This window comes from Dryobates pubescens, assembly GCF_014839835.1.
Source record: "Dryobates pubescens isolate bDryPub1 chromosome 41 unlocalized genomic scaffold, bDryPub1.pri SUPER_41_unloc_1, whole genome shotgun sequence".
Classification (NCBI taxonomy): domain Eukaryota; kingdom Metazoa; phylum Chordata; class Aves; order Piciformes; family Picidae; genus Dryobates; species Dryobates pubescens.
Genome location: NW_026530685.1, coordinates 469,251 through 484,291, shown reverse-complemented (window position 1 = coordinate 484,291; position 15,041 = coordinate 469,251). Strand labels below are relative to the sequence as shown.

Here is a 15,041-nt window from a genome sequence, read left to right as displayed (position 1 = left end):
ATCTCGTGGTCATGGGGGTCACATCTAAGGGGGGCTCACGAGAGGTGTGAGATGTGGAGCACCTCTAGTCCCCCGCAGTCCCGGAGGATGAAGGGATCAGCCGTGCGGGTCCTGTCCCTGGCACCCCATTGTGCTGGGGGGCTCCACTGTCCCCAGGGAGGGGGGCAACCGATCTCCCCACAAGGCAGGGAGGGTCCGGGGATGGGGGCTGCAGCTCCTCTCCCAGTGGGGACTGATGTGTCATGGACACGGCCTCTTGCTGAGGGGTCCCCACAGGCACTGTGGTGGTGCTGCCGCTCTTCCCCCACCCCAGCGGGCGCTGCTGGGCGGTGGCTCCGCGTCCCGCCGGCCCGGGCTTGCCCGGGTGCGGGAAGAGCCGGCGAACCCGTCAGACGGGTCCTTCGAGCACTCCTGCCTTGCCCTGGGCTCCCCACGTCCCCCCGCCCCGTGCTCCTGCAGGCCTTGCCCGCTGTGGGGCCGGGGACTCTGCCCTGGACCCCTTTCCCGAGGGGAACTCGGGGTGCCCCCAGCACTTGGTGTCTGGCTGGGCATGGCGTGGCCAGGGACTGGCTGGGGCAGCATTGCCTGGCACTGCCCAGGGCTGTATGCCCACCCTGGACGCTGGCTGCGGGGATCAGCCACAGCCCCTGTGCCTATGCAGGGCCACACTGGCAGCAGACAGCAGAGTGGGCTGGGGAGCCTGGGGCAGCCCTGCTGTCTGCTATGTTGTGGCAGGGAGCAGGGGACTGAGCTGGCCACCTTGGCACACTGTGGCACAGCGAGCTCTGCTTGCAAAATCCCTCCTGCTGCTTGCCTTGACCTTGGCACCGCTCCCTGGCATGTGTGGCAGTGCTGCCAGCTCGGTGGGGACTGGCTGCCCAGCCCTGCTCCACTCCATGCCCTCGGGCAAGTTCCAGTGTGGCATGCTGGGGGTAGCCTGGACCAGCCAGGAGACTCCTGGGGTATGGGACAGGGGATCCACAAGCCCAGCTGCCCCAAGGCAGAGGGGTGCTGTCCCTGAGACTCCAGTACCGAGGGTCGAGTGCCCCCCAGGCGCTGGGGAGCTTCTACAACCATGGCAGGCCGTCTAGCTCTGGGCACAGGGTGTGTGGCTGGACCGGCCATGTGGCACAAGGCTTTGCATCACCCCATGGCAGCATCTGTCCTCGCAGGCAGGGCTGGGTGCATCTCATTCTCCGGCCACACGCGTGGCGTGGGCAGCTGGCCTTGGGGATGTGGCTCTGCCCCTTCCACGCACAGCCTGGCATCCAGCCGTGCCTACCTGCCGGGCTGCACGCAGCCTGCCCAGCACGTCACCCTGGCCTTCGCTCCTGGCCGTGGACTGGACTGCTCCTCTTCCTCCCCCAGCCTTACCCCGGTGACGTCAGCCCGGGCAGGGGCTGGGGCGCACCTGGGTGTCCCAAGCCGAGAGAACCATAAAGGGTTTGTCACGAGCTCCGTGGCCTCTGGCCGGCCCCACCTGCCCCGTGCCACTCCGCTGCCAGTGTTTATGGCGCGAAATGGCTTCACCTTTGTCCTGCAAAGCTGCAGTTGGTGCAGCAGCAGCAGCCCTGCCTGCGCGGGCACTGACCCACCGTCACCCACATGTGCCAGGTGGCATGGCCTTGACTGCACACACACGTGTGCACCACTGCTGGCACACCCACCCGCACCCCCTGCTGCTGCTTTGGGTGCTGCCCACCCTGCCAGTCACCCACCCCATCCTGCCATGGCTCTTCCCCACCATCAAGCCCCAGGTGAACCATCAGGGAAGGCAGTGGGGTACCCTTCGGCCCCAGCTTAGCCCTCCAGCTGTCCCCAGCAGGGGGCTTGTCCTTCCTCCCCCGGTACAGTCACCGATGTTGGCGCTGCCGTTTTGCGTGGGCCAGGCAGGGCAGTGACATTGGGGCCTGGCCAGGTCCCCACGGCCTCACTTCTAGCCCTGTCTCCGTGCGCTGGTGGCCCTGCCCCAAGGCTGGGGATCACAGTACAGGGGAAAACAAGGGAGTCCCTCAGGCCACGGGGCCAAGTACCACATCCCACTCCCGCTGTGGTTGTTCACCCAGGGCTTGCACCAGCCTTACAAGGGGGAACAGCCTGGACTGTCCAAGTGCTGCACAGCCCCCACATCGCTGCTCCCTGCCTCGGTTTCCCCAGCACCTGGCACAGGCACGGCCTGGCTCAGCCACGGTGGGGCCAGCGTCAGGCGGATACCAGGACCCTGGGGAGGGAAACGGCTGCAGTGCTGACCAGCTCCCACCGCTGCCTGTCTGCACATGCCAAGCTCTGGCTCTCTGATCCCAGCGACCTGCGGCCCCTACGGCACCCAGGGGTGTTTCCAGGAGGTGCTCCCCGGTACAAGCCACGGCAGCGCCGACTTCCCGGGAGCAGGAGGCCTCGCACAGCTATTATGGCGCAGGAGATGATGTCAGGCCTGGCGCAGACAGGGAGGGGGAGAAAAAAGCAAGCAGGTCCCCCTCCCCTGGGGAGCCGAGGGTGGGGAGCGAGGCTGGGATATTAGGGGATGCGGGTGGGATGTGGGGCACCCAGCCCCGCAGCCTTAGCCCCGTGGGAAGCCCTCAAGCCGCCAGAGCCGCCAGAAGCCAACTCTCTGGTTACAAGCCGCGGTGCCGGGCGCCTGCCCGAGCCCCCCTGCAGCGTGCCAGGGGAGCGCTCCTCGCACGGCTGCAGCGGCGGGCATGCAACATTACCCACAATCAATGGATCATTATGTAATAAACAAGAGGAAAGTTGTTTTGCAAATGCGGCTGAGTTATCACTTCACAACACGGGCGCGGGCAGGAGCAAGCATCGCTCCGCCGGCTTTAACAAGGACGGATCGGTGCTGGGGGCAGATGGGGAGCAGATAGCCAGCACCACGCTCCCCAGCCAGGCAGCCGGCAACGCGCCCGCAGCGCCCGCAGCCCCTCCCCCCCTCGCTGTGCTGGGGGGGGGGTTGGGGGGAGAGGGAGGGCACGGAAGGGGCAATATCACAAAGCGAAGCAACCAGAGAGCAGGGTGGAGGATGCGTGTGGGGGGGCAAAGCCCTGGCAGAGCAGAGGCAGCTGTTAAGGGGGGATGTGGGGGTGGGTGCTGCCCCCCAGCACTTCTCAGCCCTCGGCACTTTCTGGGCAGCCGCTGCAGCTCCCCAGCTTCATTTTCCTAGGGACTCCGGGTGGCCCCCAGCGCTTCAGGTAAAGGGGTTCCCATGGCAAGGGCTGGGAGGGTGACAGGCCTGCAGCGTCCCCCCTCAGCTGGACCACATCGCCGGCCCCTGAGCCCCTTTGCTCCGAGCCCCTGGGGCTTGCACCACCTCCCGCCGGGGACTCCCCCCTGCCACGCAGGACCCCGGGAGGCAATGCCACCGGGCAGGACCTTCCATCCCCCCAAGCCAGGTTCGGCATCCCGACCCCCCCGGAGCCTTTGCCGATGAGTCCGAGCCCTTGCCCGGTACCGGCCGTGCGTGAGACCACCCCCAACCTGCGCCGCCGGTGTTGTTGTTGTGTCTCGGCCCCGGTGCGCGGGGCGGGGCGCGAGGCCGGGCGGGGCGGCGGCGGTGGCGGGGCCGTACTTAAGGCAGGGGCCGGGCGTGGGGCTGGCCCGGTGGAGCGGATGGAGCGGCCGTGGGTGCCCCTCGCCCTGCTGGGGCTGGGGCTTGGTCTGTGCTGGGCGGCGGTGCCCCAGCCTGGACACCACCTCGTCTACTGGAACAGCTCCAATCCCCGGTGAGTGCAGCCAACCCCCCCCGCCCTGCCCCCCAGCACCGGGACCTGGCGGCCCCGAGGGCGCCGACGGCGCAGCTCCCCCCAGCCGGGGCCGGGCGCTCCCCGGCGGCCTTTGTCCAGGGCGTGCGGCGGGGACGGAGCTCCATGGGACTGGGGAGGGGAGATGTCGAGCCCGGGGAGGGCCGGTTGGAGCTCGGGGAGGGGGGAGTCGCGCTCGGTGAGACGGGGGCGAGCCCTGTGGCGGGGTCGGGGGGGGTGACGGTACTGCGGTTTCCACGGCGGCGGGGTCGGTGCTGAGCACGGCGGGGCGGTCCCGGGGCGCAGCCGCGGAGCGGCGCGGCCGATCCAGGTGTAGACAAGGGTTGGGAGGGGGGAGAACCGGGGGGGAGCCTTTCCGTTCCCAGGGCCAAGCGGGAACGGGGCCTCTTCCTTCCCCGCGGGAGTGGCGCGGCGCCAGCCCCGGCGCCGGGGCACAGGGAAACTGTTGACAAACACGGGTCTGGCCCCAGCCCCTGCCGCTCGGGCAGGATGTGCGGGGGGAGACACACTGATCGGGACCTGCGCCCCCCAACACCCTTCCCCCCTCCAGGCATGGGCTGGTGTTGTGGGGCTGACTCTCATTCGACCCTCAGGCTGTAGGGGTCGCTCCCAGGCCGTGATCCCTGATTGTAGGGCTGCGCCTCAAATCACTGGAGCCCCCCTAGATGGTGGGATTGCTCCCCCTTGGCTTTAGGGAGCTCCCCTCTAGGCACCAGCCTCCCCTAGGGGTGTCCCTGCCACCAGCTATGACTCCTAAACAGTAGGGCTGCATCCTCACCTGACTGCAGGCTGTGACCCCTAGGCTTTGGGGTCCCCCTTGCTCTCAGCTGTGCCCCATAAACTAAAGAGGTTGTGTCCCCCTGCTGTGGCATGACCCCCAGGCTGTAGAGCTGCCCCCATGCCCAGCTCCCAGCCCACAAGGCTGGGTTATTAGCCATGTTCCCTGGACTGCAGAGGTGTCCCCTCTCTGGGTGGTCTTTCCCAGCTGTAAGACTCCCCCCACCCCAGGCACACCCCCTCCCCAACACACGCTGTAGGGCTCTGTGTCGTGCCCCATGCCCCAGGGTCTGCAGGGTCTTGGCAGGGAGGTCTGGCACCGTGCCACACCAAGGCCACTGCAGCCAGTGAAGTGAGGGCACCCCAGAGAGGCCTCTGCCTGGCTGCCAGTCCAGTCCCCCCTACCCCCCGGGTGAGGTGTGGGGAGCAGCAGGGCTGGAGCCAGGCTGGCTGCCCCACGGGCGGGAGCTGTCCCACAGGCTGGCGCTGCCGACGCCTCCTGGCTTTGGGAGTGCTGGGCCGGGCAGGGTGAGCGTCCCAGTGGGTCCCCTCCCTGCTCCCTGGCTGCTGGGGCTGTGGGGCAGTGCTGGCAATGGAGGTTACTCTCTGTGTGTGTGATGGGGTTGGTCCAGGGTGGGCTTTTCCTCCCAGTGCCAGCCTGGGCACTGTGAGCACTCTGCAGAGGGGAAGGGTGGGCTGAAGGTTGCCCCATCTCAGGCTCTGGGGAGCTGCTGTGGGCAGGGGGCTGCTTGGTCAATCAGAGGAGATCTGGGGGAGCAGGGGAAAGGCTTCCCCCTCCCCCCCCATACCTCTCCCTGCTGGAGCTGACCCCTTGCCTCCCTCCTGCCCCAGGCTGCAGTGGAGTGACTACACCGTGGTGGTTCGCATCAACGAGTACCTGGACATCATCTGCCCGCACTACGAGGAGGGGAGCGTGGACCCCCGGCTCATGGAGCGCTACACCCTCTACCTGGTGGAGCTGGAGGAGTACCAGGCCTGCAAGCCACGCTCCAAGGACCAGATCCGTTGGGAGTGCAACAAGCCCAGCGCCCTGCACGGCCCCGAGAAGTTCTCGGAGAAGTTCCAGCGCTTCACCCCCTTCACCCTGGGCAAGGAGTTCGAGGAGGGGCGCAGCTACTACTACATCTGTGAGTGCCTGGGGTGGTGGTGGGAGGTGGGTGGTGTCTGCCCTGGGTCTGGGGTCCCTGCTGGGCTTCTCTGCCTCTGACCCCTCGGTGTCCCTTTCAGCCAAGCCCATTCACCACCACGGGGAAGCGTGCCTGAAGCTGAAGGTGACAGTGGCTGGCAAAGGCAGTAAGTATTGCCTGGGCACCCCCACACCCACCCCCTCCATGCCACCCACGTCCTCCTCCCCATCTCTTTCTGGCTCCCAGTGTCGGTGCCCAGCTCGGCCTTTCCTGAGCTGAGTCATGGTCAGGCCGTGGCCCCCTGCCAGCCCTGGGGTGTGGGCACATGTGGCTTGGCTGGGAAGGTGCTGGCTGCTGGGGGTGTGGGGGGCATGGGGAGGTGACCTCTGGTGTGAGACCTGGCTGTGGGGGTTTGGGGAGCTGCCTTCCACCAGCCTGACCCTGCATTTCCTTTGCAGCTCAGGCACCCCCTGTCCCTGCCTCTACCCAGAAGGGCAAGATCCAGGCAGGTAGGTTGGTGGCTGTGGGTGGATGGGGTCTTGGGTGGCCGCTGGGGCTGAGCTCAGCTGCTGCTCCCAGGGGAGTGGGGCTAGCTGCAGCCCCCCTGCGTGGGGCAGTGTGCTGTTGGCTTTTGGGGCACAGCACCTCCCCTCAGGACCACTCAGAGTTCCTCTCTCCCCACACAGACGATGCAGCTGCACACGTGCTGAGGAGCGTGGGGCAGAACTCGGCGATGCGAGGCAGCAGCCCCTTCACCTTCATCAGCCTCCTCCTGCCCCTCCTGGTGCCACAGGGGCTGTGAGCTGCCCCACCGTGCCCAGATGGACCAAGGCTGCAGCCGCTGGGGATGGTCAGGACCTCCGTGGTCCTCAGGCATGCCGCAGGCTGACCTGCCCTGCGCACATCTGGGCAAGGAAAGGATTTGTCAGTATTAGAGGGCCAGAGGGTCCAAAGCTGAGCTGAGCAGCCCAGAGCCCCTGGGCCTCCCCAGCTGCCCTTGCAGGCAGGATGGTGTCGGGAGCCGGAGGCTGAGCGCGAGCCCAGGACTGGAAGGGGCTGCGTGTACCCTGGACTGGAGGGGGGCAGGGGGCTGGCACCCCTGCCCCAGGAGCTGAGCTTGCCCACGGTTGGCCCTTGGGTCTTTCCCCACTGGGGGGCTCAGACTGATGTGTCCTGCAGGTAGGGACACGGTGCTGGCCCTTGAGGCGGCACCCTGGGGGCTGTGTGTGGTCCCTTGGTGTGAACCAGAGCGTGGATGTGCTGGAGATGCCTGGCAGCTGTGCAGTGTGGGGCTGTAGGAAACGATCCCCCTCCCCACCTTGCTGTGCCCATTCCCCAACCTTCATCCCACCTCACCCTGGGGGGTGGGGCAGTGAGAACTGCCCTTAAGCCTGGACTTCCCCCCCCCTTCCCCTACACCCCTGCTGGGTGCCAGAGAGGCAAACCACCCCCACCCCCCCCAGCAGTACCCACCCCCCCGCGGGCGCTTTGCCCCCTCCCCCCCCCGGTTTGTACAGCTTTCTAACACGGAGTTTTTTTATACCTTTGTCTTGAATAAATAACCAAGGCCATGCTGAGCACCTGGGCTCGGGGGGGGATGGGAGGGGGGGAGAGAGAAAGGGCCGGGGGTCCCCCCCCCCGCCCCCATACCTTGGGGCTAGGCTCACCTGGCCTTGGGAGCAGGAATGGTCGGTGCAGGAATGGCCCATGCGGGGCATTTGTGCTGGTTAATTAATTAATTGGCTGGTGTTTGCTCAGGGCTTTGAAGTGGAAAAGTGCCACAGCAGGGCTGGCTGCTATCAGTTGTTTTTATCTGGTGACACAAAGCCCTCCCAGGGACTTGGGGGGAGGGCTGGGGGTGGGGTTTCCCCCCTTTCTTCGAGCACTGGGATCAGCTTCCAAGCCTGGGGCAGTGACTGTCCCGCTGGTGACAGCGGTGAGGAGGGGGTTGGAGGTGCCGCCGTAGCCCCCTGGGCTGGGTTGGGCGCTCAGCCGGGCTGGATCCCCTGTGGGGTCCTTGCTCCCTGGGCAGCGGGAATCTCAGGGATGTGAGGAGTGTTAGGGGGTTGGGATCAGAGGGAGAGGGCTGTGCGAGCTGCTGGGGGCGGGAGGGACCTGGGGAGGTGAGAGGCTGGGGGGATTGGGATCGCAGGAATGTGTGACCCCAGGCATATGGGGGCTGGGGGGTGGGGAGGCGCCGAGGATGCAGAATCCTGGGGAGGTGGAAGCTCAGGGAACGGCGATCACAGGGCCCGGGGGGGAGGAGGTTGGGGGCGTCTGTGGGGCTTGATCATCCTAGGGACATGGGGGTCACAGAGACGTGAGGCTCCTGGACGTGGGGGCCACAGGGATGGAGGACCGAAGGGACACAGGGTCCTGGAGCTCTGGGCACCCTGCACCGGGGGCTGGGCTGCGCTGCTGGGGTCGTCATTCCCTTACCCCCGCGGTCCGTCCCCCCCAAGTTGTGGGGTGCCCCTCATGGGTCCGCCCCGTGCCCATCGCGGCGGTGTCGGGGCTGCCTGGCTCGGCGCCAGGGCGCTCCCCTCCGCAGGCTGCCTGCTCGGTGTCCGCCCTCCCCCTCCCCCCGCTCCGCGCCCGATGTCGCGGCCGGTCCCTCCCCGGTAGTGCGTCCCGCCCCGCCCGCCGCGGGCAGCTCCCGCCCCCGGTGCCCGGTGCCACGGCCCGGCATGGCCCCGCTGCTCGCCGCCGCCTGCTTGGCCTTCACCCTCGCCATGTTCGGGACCGGCCTGTGAGCGGCACCGGAGGCGCGGGGCGGGGGATGCAGCGGGGCCGGTGCAATGCGGACCTTAAAGGGAGGCGGGGGGGAGGTGCAAGGGGGAGGGCCCTGGGGCAGCCGAGGGGGTGCAATGGAGGGCAGGGGGAGGGCAGCGGGGATGCAACGGGGACGAATGGGGGGACACTGGGGCAGCCCAGGGGGTGCAGTGAGAGCACGAGGAGGGCAGTGGGGCAGCCCAGTGGGTGCAATGGGGGGCATGGGGAAGACACTGGGGCAGCCCAGGGGGTGCAGTGGGGGGGCACAGGGAGGGCCATGGGGCAGCTCAGGGGCTGCAATAGGGGCATGGAGAGATAGTTGTAGGGCTTTGGGGGTGCAGTGAGGAGGCCATTGAGGCAGCTCAGGGGATGCAGTGACATCCATTGGGGGCACTGGGTCCAGTTCAGGGGGTGCAATGGAAGGGGAACTGAGGGGCAGCAGGCACTGGGTTTTGGTGGGGCTGGGGCTGGGAGGGTGGCAAAGGACAGCAGGGAATAGAGGACTGGGGAGGGGGAGGGGCTTGGTGCAGTGGTGCATGTTTTGAGGGGGTACCTGCTGGCTGCAAGGACTGCAGCCCTTCCTGTCCCCCCCCCCCCAGCACTGCAGCCCCCCTCCCTGTGGTACCAGGCACCCAGGAGGCTGCTGCCTTCCCTCTCCCTAGGTCTGACATGCGCCAGATGTTGGCAACCAAGAGTGTGGAGAACATCCAGTTCCTGCCCTTCCTCACCACTGATGTCAAGTACCGTGGGGTCGGCCCCTGAGTCGGGGAGGGGGGAGGGGTCACATCCAGTTCAGCAGGGGGCTGGTTCTCAGCACAAGGACATGGACCTGTTGGAGAAGGGCCAGAGGAGGCTACAGGAATGATGAGAGGGCTGGAAGCCCTCTGCTGTGAGGTCAGGTGAGCCTGGAGAAGGCTCCAGAAGAGACCTTCTGGTGGTGTTTGAGTACTTAGACGGTGGGAAAAAAGCCAGGGAGGGGCTTCTCAGCAGGGCCTCTTGTGGCAGGACAAAGGGTGCTGGTTGAAATGAAAAGAGGGAGGGTCAGACCTGGAGAGAAGGAGAACATTTGTTACCCTTGAGGGTGGTGAGACCCTGGCCCAGGTTGCCCAGAGAGGTGGGAGATGCTCCATCCCTGGAACCAGTCCAGGTCAGGTGGTTTAGGGCTCTGAGCAACCTGCTGCAGCTGCAGCTGTCTCTGCTGGCTGCAAGGAAGGGTTGCAGTAGATGACCTTTAAAGGTCCCTTCCCACCCAAACCATTCTGCAGTTCGATGGGGGAGGGCAGAAGCCCCCAGCCTGCAGCACTGAGCATCTGTGCTGTTTGCCCTGCAGCAACCTGAGCTGGTTGGGCTACGGCTGCCTGAAGCAGGACTGGACACTGATCGTGGTCAACACCCTCGGGGCAGCGCTGCAGACCCTCTACATCCTGGCATACCTCTACTACAGCCCTGCCAAGGTGGGGGTCTGGCCTGCCTGGGTCAATGCTGGGGGGGGGTGTGTGGGAGAGGCCCTCACCCTGACTGACCTCCTCCTCTTCCTCCCCTCTGCCCCAGCTCCCTGTGCTGCTTCGGAGCCTGCTGCTGCTGGCCGTGCTGGCCGCTGGCTATGGCTACTTCACTCTCCTGGTTGCCGACCCCCGGACACGCCTGGCACGCCTGGGGCTCTTCTGCAGCGCCTTCACCATCAGCATGTACCTCTCCCCTCTGGCTGACCTGGTGCGTGGGGCTCTAGGGGGGGACTGCCTGTGGTGCTGCTGGGTTTGCCCAACCCAAGGACCAGCCCTGATACATCCTTCTGCAGGCCAAGATTGTCCAGAGCAGGTCGACACGCTGCTTGTCCTTCCCCCTGACCGTCACCACCTTCCTGGCCTCCACCAGCTGGACGCTCTACGGCCTGCAGCTCCACGACCCCTACATCACGGTGGGTTGGGGGTTGGTGGGTGGCTGAGGGATGCTCTCCTGTTCCATTCGGTGCCAGCCAGTCCCGTTTCATCCTATCCAGTCTCTCTCTGTGCCACCCAGTCCCAATTCCATCCCATCCAGTCCCATCCCATCCCATTCAGTGCCAGCCAGTCCCATTTGGTGCTAACCAGTCCCATTTCATCCTATCCAGTACCTCTCTGTGCCACCCAGTCCCATTTGGTGCCAGTCAGTCCCATTTCATCCAGTCCCTCTCTGTGCCACACAGTCCCATTTCATCCCAGCCAGTCCCAATTCCATCTCACCCAGTCCCATCCCATCCCCTTCCATTCCATCCCATCCTATCCAGTCCCATTTGGTGCCACCCAGTCCCCTTTGGTGCCAGCTAGTCGCATTTCATCCTATCCAGTCCTTCTCTGTGCCACACAGTCCCAATTCCATCCCATCCCCTTCCATCCCATCCCATCCAGTCCCATTTGGTGCCAGTCAGTCCCATTTCATCCAGTCCCTCTCTGTGCCACCCAGTCCCATTTTGTCCCAGCCAGTCCCAATTCCATTCCATCCTATCCAGTCCCCTTTGGTGCCACCCAGTCCCCATTGGTGCCAGCTAGTCACATTTCATCCTATCCAGTCCCTCTCTGTGCCACACAGTCCCATCCCCTTCCATCCCCTTCCATCCCCTTCCATCCCCTTCCATCCCCTTCCATCCCCTTCCATCCCCTTCCATCCCCTTCCATCCCCTTCCATCCCATCCCATCCCATCCCATCCCATCCCATCCCATCCCATCCCATCCCATCCCATCCCATTTGGTGCCAGCCAGTCCCATTTCATCCTCTCCAGTACCTCTTTGTCCCAGCCAGTCCTATCCCATCCTATCCAGTCCCATCCCATCCCGTCCCAATTCCATCCCATCCCCTTCCATTCTATCCCATCCCATCCAGTCCCATTTGGTGCCAGCCAGTCCCATTTCATCCTCTCCAGTCCCATCCCATCCTCTCCAGTCCCCATCCCATCCTCTCCAGTCCCATTTCATCCTCTCCAGTCCCTATCCCATCCCATCCAGTCCCATTTCATCCTCTCCAGTCCCATTTCATCCTCTCCAGTCCCCATCCCATCCCAGCCAGTCCCCATCCCATCCCATCCCGCCCTCCCCCGGTCCCGGTCCCGCTGCGCGGCGCTCGGCGGCGCGGGTGGCGTGGGGCCGGGCGCGCTCTGGCTCCGTGCGTGTCGCACAGCCCAGCCTCTGCCTGGGCTCAGCGAGATGAGTATTGATTTTAATTAATTAGATGGTAGAAGGCCAATAAATCTCCCCCAGCAACGCAGGGGCTGGAGGAGCGGCGGGGGAGGGGAGCTGCGAGCTGGGCAGATCCTCTCCTGCCTTCCCCAGCCCTCCCCCCTCCCCTGCCAGCCGTGCCCCCTCCTCCCCCAGATCCCCAACGTGCCTGGCATCGTCACCAGCGTCGTGCGGTTCTGGCTCTTCTGGCGGTACCCTCCCGGCCAGGAGAAGCCCTACAGGCCCCTGCATGCCTGAGGGGGTCCTGCTGGCCCCCACCCCCAAAGGAGGAGCCCACCCATGCTCACGGACCAATGAAGGATTCCCCAACCCTTGCCAGTCTCTGCCAGCAGGGACTGGCACCAGTTGCTGAGCCCCAAGCTGCCGCTGTGGTGCTGCTGTGCCAAGGGTTGCCAGCTCCCTATGGTTCCAGGGCCCGAGGAGGGCACCTCATGGTTTGCCCTCAGCGGCAGCTCTCCAGCCTTTGGTCCCTCAGCGAGGGTTGGGTTGGTCTCAGCAATGCCTTTGGGGTGCCAGGACCCCTTCCTGGGCACCCTTGCCCGTCCCTGGGGACCCTGTGCAGTCTTCCATGCCTACAGCTCTGCCCTAGCGCAGGGCTGGGGCTGCTGGGCAGCTCTGCCTCTCTTTTGTACCACTTCAAGTGCCTTTGAATAAATCAGAGCCTTCCCAGCACCTGCTTCTTGTTCCCCTCCCTCCTCGCTGCTGGCTGTGGACCGGGGACAGCTCTTGTCCCCACAGCCACTTTGACCCCAGGAATCCCCTTGGGCTCCTGAAAAATGCCCCCCTCAGCAGCCCTCATTCTCCAGAAGTGAGGAAGCATCAGTCCCAGGAAGGGAGTGGGCACAGGGCTGGGTTGGAGCACTGCTTGGGGAGGCTGCTGTGACACCACCACCGTCCCACCCCCAGCTCTGAGCAGCAGTCTGGGCACAGTGTGCAGACAGACTGAGAGAGTTGGGGTTGTGCAGGCTGGAGAGGAGAAGGCTCCAAGGAGACCTTCTGGTGGCCTTCCAGTGTCTGAAGGGGGCTACAAGAAAGCTGGGGAGGGACTTCTTAGGGTGTCAGGGAGTGACAGGGCTGGGGAGAATGGAGCAAAACTAGAAGTGGGGAGATTCAGACTGGATGTTAGGAAGAAGTTGTTCCCCATGAGGGTGGTGAGAGCCTGGAGCAGGCTGCCCAGGGAGGTGGCGGAAGGCTCAGCGCTGGAGGTTTTGAAGGCCAGGCTGGAGGTGGCTGTGAGCAACCTGCTGTGGTGTGAGGTGTCCCTGCCCATGGCAGGGGGTTGGAACTGGATGAGCCTTGAGGTCCCTTCCAGCCCTGACAATTCTATGATCCTATGACAAGAGTCACAGAGGGGAAAGACAAAGCTGCTCTGCAGCTTAGACACAGGGCTGGCTACGGCCACCAGGCTGGCAAGCTGCTAATCAGTGCAAACCCTCCCTGAGCCCACACCATCGAGCGGCCCCTTGGCATCCACCCAACCCTGATTAACAAATTAACCATGATCTGGAATTAAGTTATCAGGCAAGAGCATCAGCAGAGGGACAGGAATGTGTTTGGGTGACCAAATTGCACAAGAGCCACCACAGAGCCCTGTGGGAGTCTCCCCACACCACCACGGGTGAGAGGCCTGATCCCCACAGCTCCCCTTGGTCAGCCTGGGCAGGTCCTGCAGCCTGCTCCCCACAGCTCCCCTTGGTCAGCCTGGGCAGGTCCTGCAGCCTGCTCCCCACAGCTCCCCTTGGTCAGCCTGGGCAGGTCCTGCAGCCTGCTCCCCACAGCTCCCCTTGGTCAGCCTGGGCAGGTCCTGCAGCCTGCTCCCCACAGCTCCCCTTGGTCAGCCTGGACAGGTCCTGCAGCCTGCTCCCCACAGCTCCCCTTGGTCAGCCTGGGCAGGTCCTGCAGCCTGCTCCCCACAGCTCCCCTTGGTCAGCCTGGGCAGGTCCTGCAGCCTGCTCCCCACAGCTCCCCTTGGTCAGCCTGGGCAGGTCCTGCAGCCTGCTCCCCTTGGTCAGCCTGGGCAGGTCCTGCAGCCTGGCTGACGCAAGCCGGATTAAGGAAGCAGTGAGGAGGACCTTGGCAGAGGCTGAGCTCAGGCTCAGACATTCACTTACACCTCGCAGCCTGGCCTGGGAAAAATCAATAGAGAGGAGAGAGGCAGCACAGGGCCATGGGGCGGCTGCAGGGAGGCCGAGCTCCGGCTGCGGTGCCCCAGCTGGGGCTGCTGCTGGGCTTGCCTGGCATGCTCCAGCTTGACACTGCGGCTTGCAGAGCTGCAGCTCCCCTCGCCCACTGCAGGTGCCTGTGCCCCAGGGCCTCACCCCAGCGCCCTGCTCACTCCCCCCCCAGAATCAACCAGGTTGGAAGAGACCTCTGAGCTCATCAAGTCTGAATGATCACCCAACCCTAACCAATCAATCAGACCACGGCACTGAGTGCCTCATCCAGGCTTTGCTTAAACACCTCCAGGGATGTTGACCCCCACCACCTCCCTGGGCAGCCCATCCCAATGCCAATCTCTCTTTCTGGGAAGAACTTCTTCCTAAGATCAAGCCTAAACTTCCCCCTGCACAGCTTGAGACTGTGTCCTCCTGGTGCTGGTTGCCTGGGAGAAGAGACCAACCCCCTCCTGGCCACGACCTCCCTTCAGGTAGTTGTAAACAGCAATGAGGTCTCCCCTGAGCCTCCTCTTCTCCAGGCTAAGCAACCCCAGCTCCCTCAGCCTCTCCTCACAGGGCTGTGCTCCAGACCCCTCCCCAGCCTCGCTGCCCTTCTCTGGACACATTCCAACATCTTTCTTGAACGGACACAGTACTCAAGGTGTGGCCTAACCAGTGCTGAGCTCAGGGGCAGAATGACTTCCCCGGTCCACAGCAGCCCCCAGCAGCAAGCAGGCTGCAGCTCCCAGCCTGGGTGAAGGTGCTTGAACATGTCCAGAGAAGGGCAACAAAGCTGGGGAGGGGTCTTGGAGTGTAAGCCCCATGAGGAGAGGCTGAGGGAGCCTGGAGAAGAGGCTCAGGGGAGACCTTATTGCTCTCCACAACTACCTGAAGGGAGGTTGTGGCCAGGTGGGGGTTGGTCTCTTCTCCCAGGCAACCAGTGGCAGAACAAAAGGGCACAGCCTCAAGCGGTGTAGGGGGAAGTTTAGGCTTGATCTTAGCGAGAAGTTCTTCCCAGAAGGAGAGATTGCCCTTTGGAATGGGCTGCCCAGGGTGGGGGTGGGGTTGACATCCCTGGAGGTATTTAAGAAGAGACTCAGTGCCATTGTCTGGTTGATTAGCGAGGGCTGGGTGGTCTTTTGGACTCGATGATCTCAGAGGTCTCTTCCCCCCCCTGGCTGATTCTGTGACTGTTCTGGGAAGGTGCTGGGG

At 64.7% G+C, this 15,041-nt stretch overlaps 2 protein-coding genes across 3 annotated transcripts; both read left to right on the top strand.

The window, feature by feature from the left end:
* Positions 1-3,611: 3,611 nt before the first annotated feature.
* On the top strand, positions 3,612-7,050 carry EFNA1 (ephrin A1). Its single transcript, XM_054179143.1, has 5 exons — positions 3,612-3,725; positions 5,394-5,689; positions 5,790-5,855; positions 6,148-6,198; positions 6,376-7,050. Exons 1-5 carry the CDS (start codon positions 3,613-3,615, stop codon positions 6,489-6,491), a joined length of 642 nt encoding a protein of 213 aa, XP_054035118.1. The 5' UTR covers position 3,612; the 3' UTR covers positions 6,492-7,050.
* A 1,287-nt stretch (positions 7,051-8,337) lies between these two features.
* SLC50A1 (solute carrier family 50 member 1) lies at positions 8,338-12,335 on the top strand. Of its 2 annotated transcripts, XM_054179141.1 has the most exons (6): positions 8,338-8,438; positions 9,124-9,201; positions 9,792-9,915; positions 10,013-10,174; positions 10,260-10,379; positions 11,809-12,335. In XM_054179141.1, exons 1-6 carry the CDS (start codon positions 8,377-8,379, stop codon positions 11,908-11,910), a joined length of 648 nt encoding a protein of 215 aa, XP_054035116.1. In that variant the 5' UTR covers positions 8,338-8,376; the 3' UTR covers positions 11,911-12,335. The 2 variants fall into 2 exon arrangements, with proteins under 2 accessions (XP_054035116.1, XP_054035117.1); XM_054179142.1 differs by lacking the exons at positions 8,338-8,438; positions 9,124-9,201 and adding an exon at positions 9,210-9,360.
* Positions 12,336-15,041: the final 2,706 nt, after the last annotated feature.

Coding starts and splice junctions, on each gene's coding strand:
- EFNA1 (XM_054179143.1), top strand. CDS start 3,613: ATGGAGCGGCCGTGGGTGCCCCTCGCCCTGCTGGGGCTGGGGCTTGGT. Junction 5,690..5,789: donor GCGCAGCTACTACTACATCT/GTGAGTGCCTGG, acceptor TGTCCCTTTCAG/CCAAGCCCATTCACCACCAC. Junction 6,199..6,375: donor GAAGGGCAAGATCCAGGCAG/GTAGGTTGGTGG, acceptor CTCCCCACACAG/ACGATGCAGCTGCACACGTG.
- SLC50A1 (XM_054179141.1), top strand. CDS start 8,377: ATGGCCCCGCTGCTCGCCGCCGCCTGCTTGGCCTTCACCCTCGCCATG. Junction 8,439..9,123: donor GCCATGTTCGGGACCGGCCT/GTGAGCGGCACC, acceptor CCCTCTCCCTAG/GTCTGACATGCGCCAGATGT. Junction 10,175..10,259: donor TCTCCCCTCTGGCTGACCTG/GTGCGTGGGGCT, acceptor ATCCTTCTGCAG/GCCAAGATTGTCCAGAGCAG.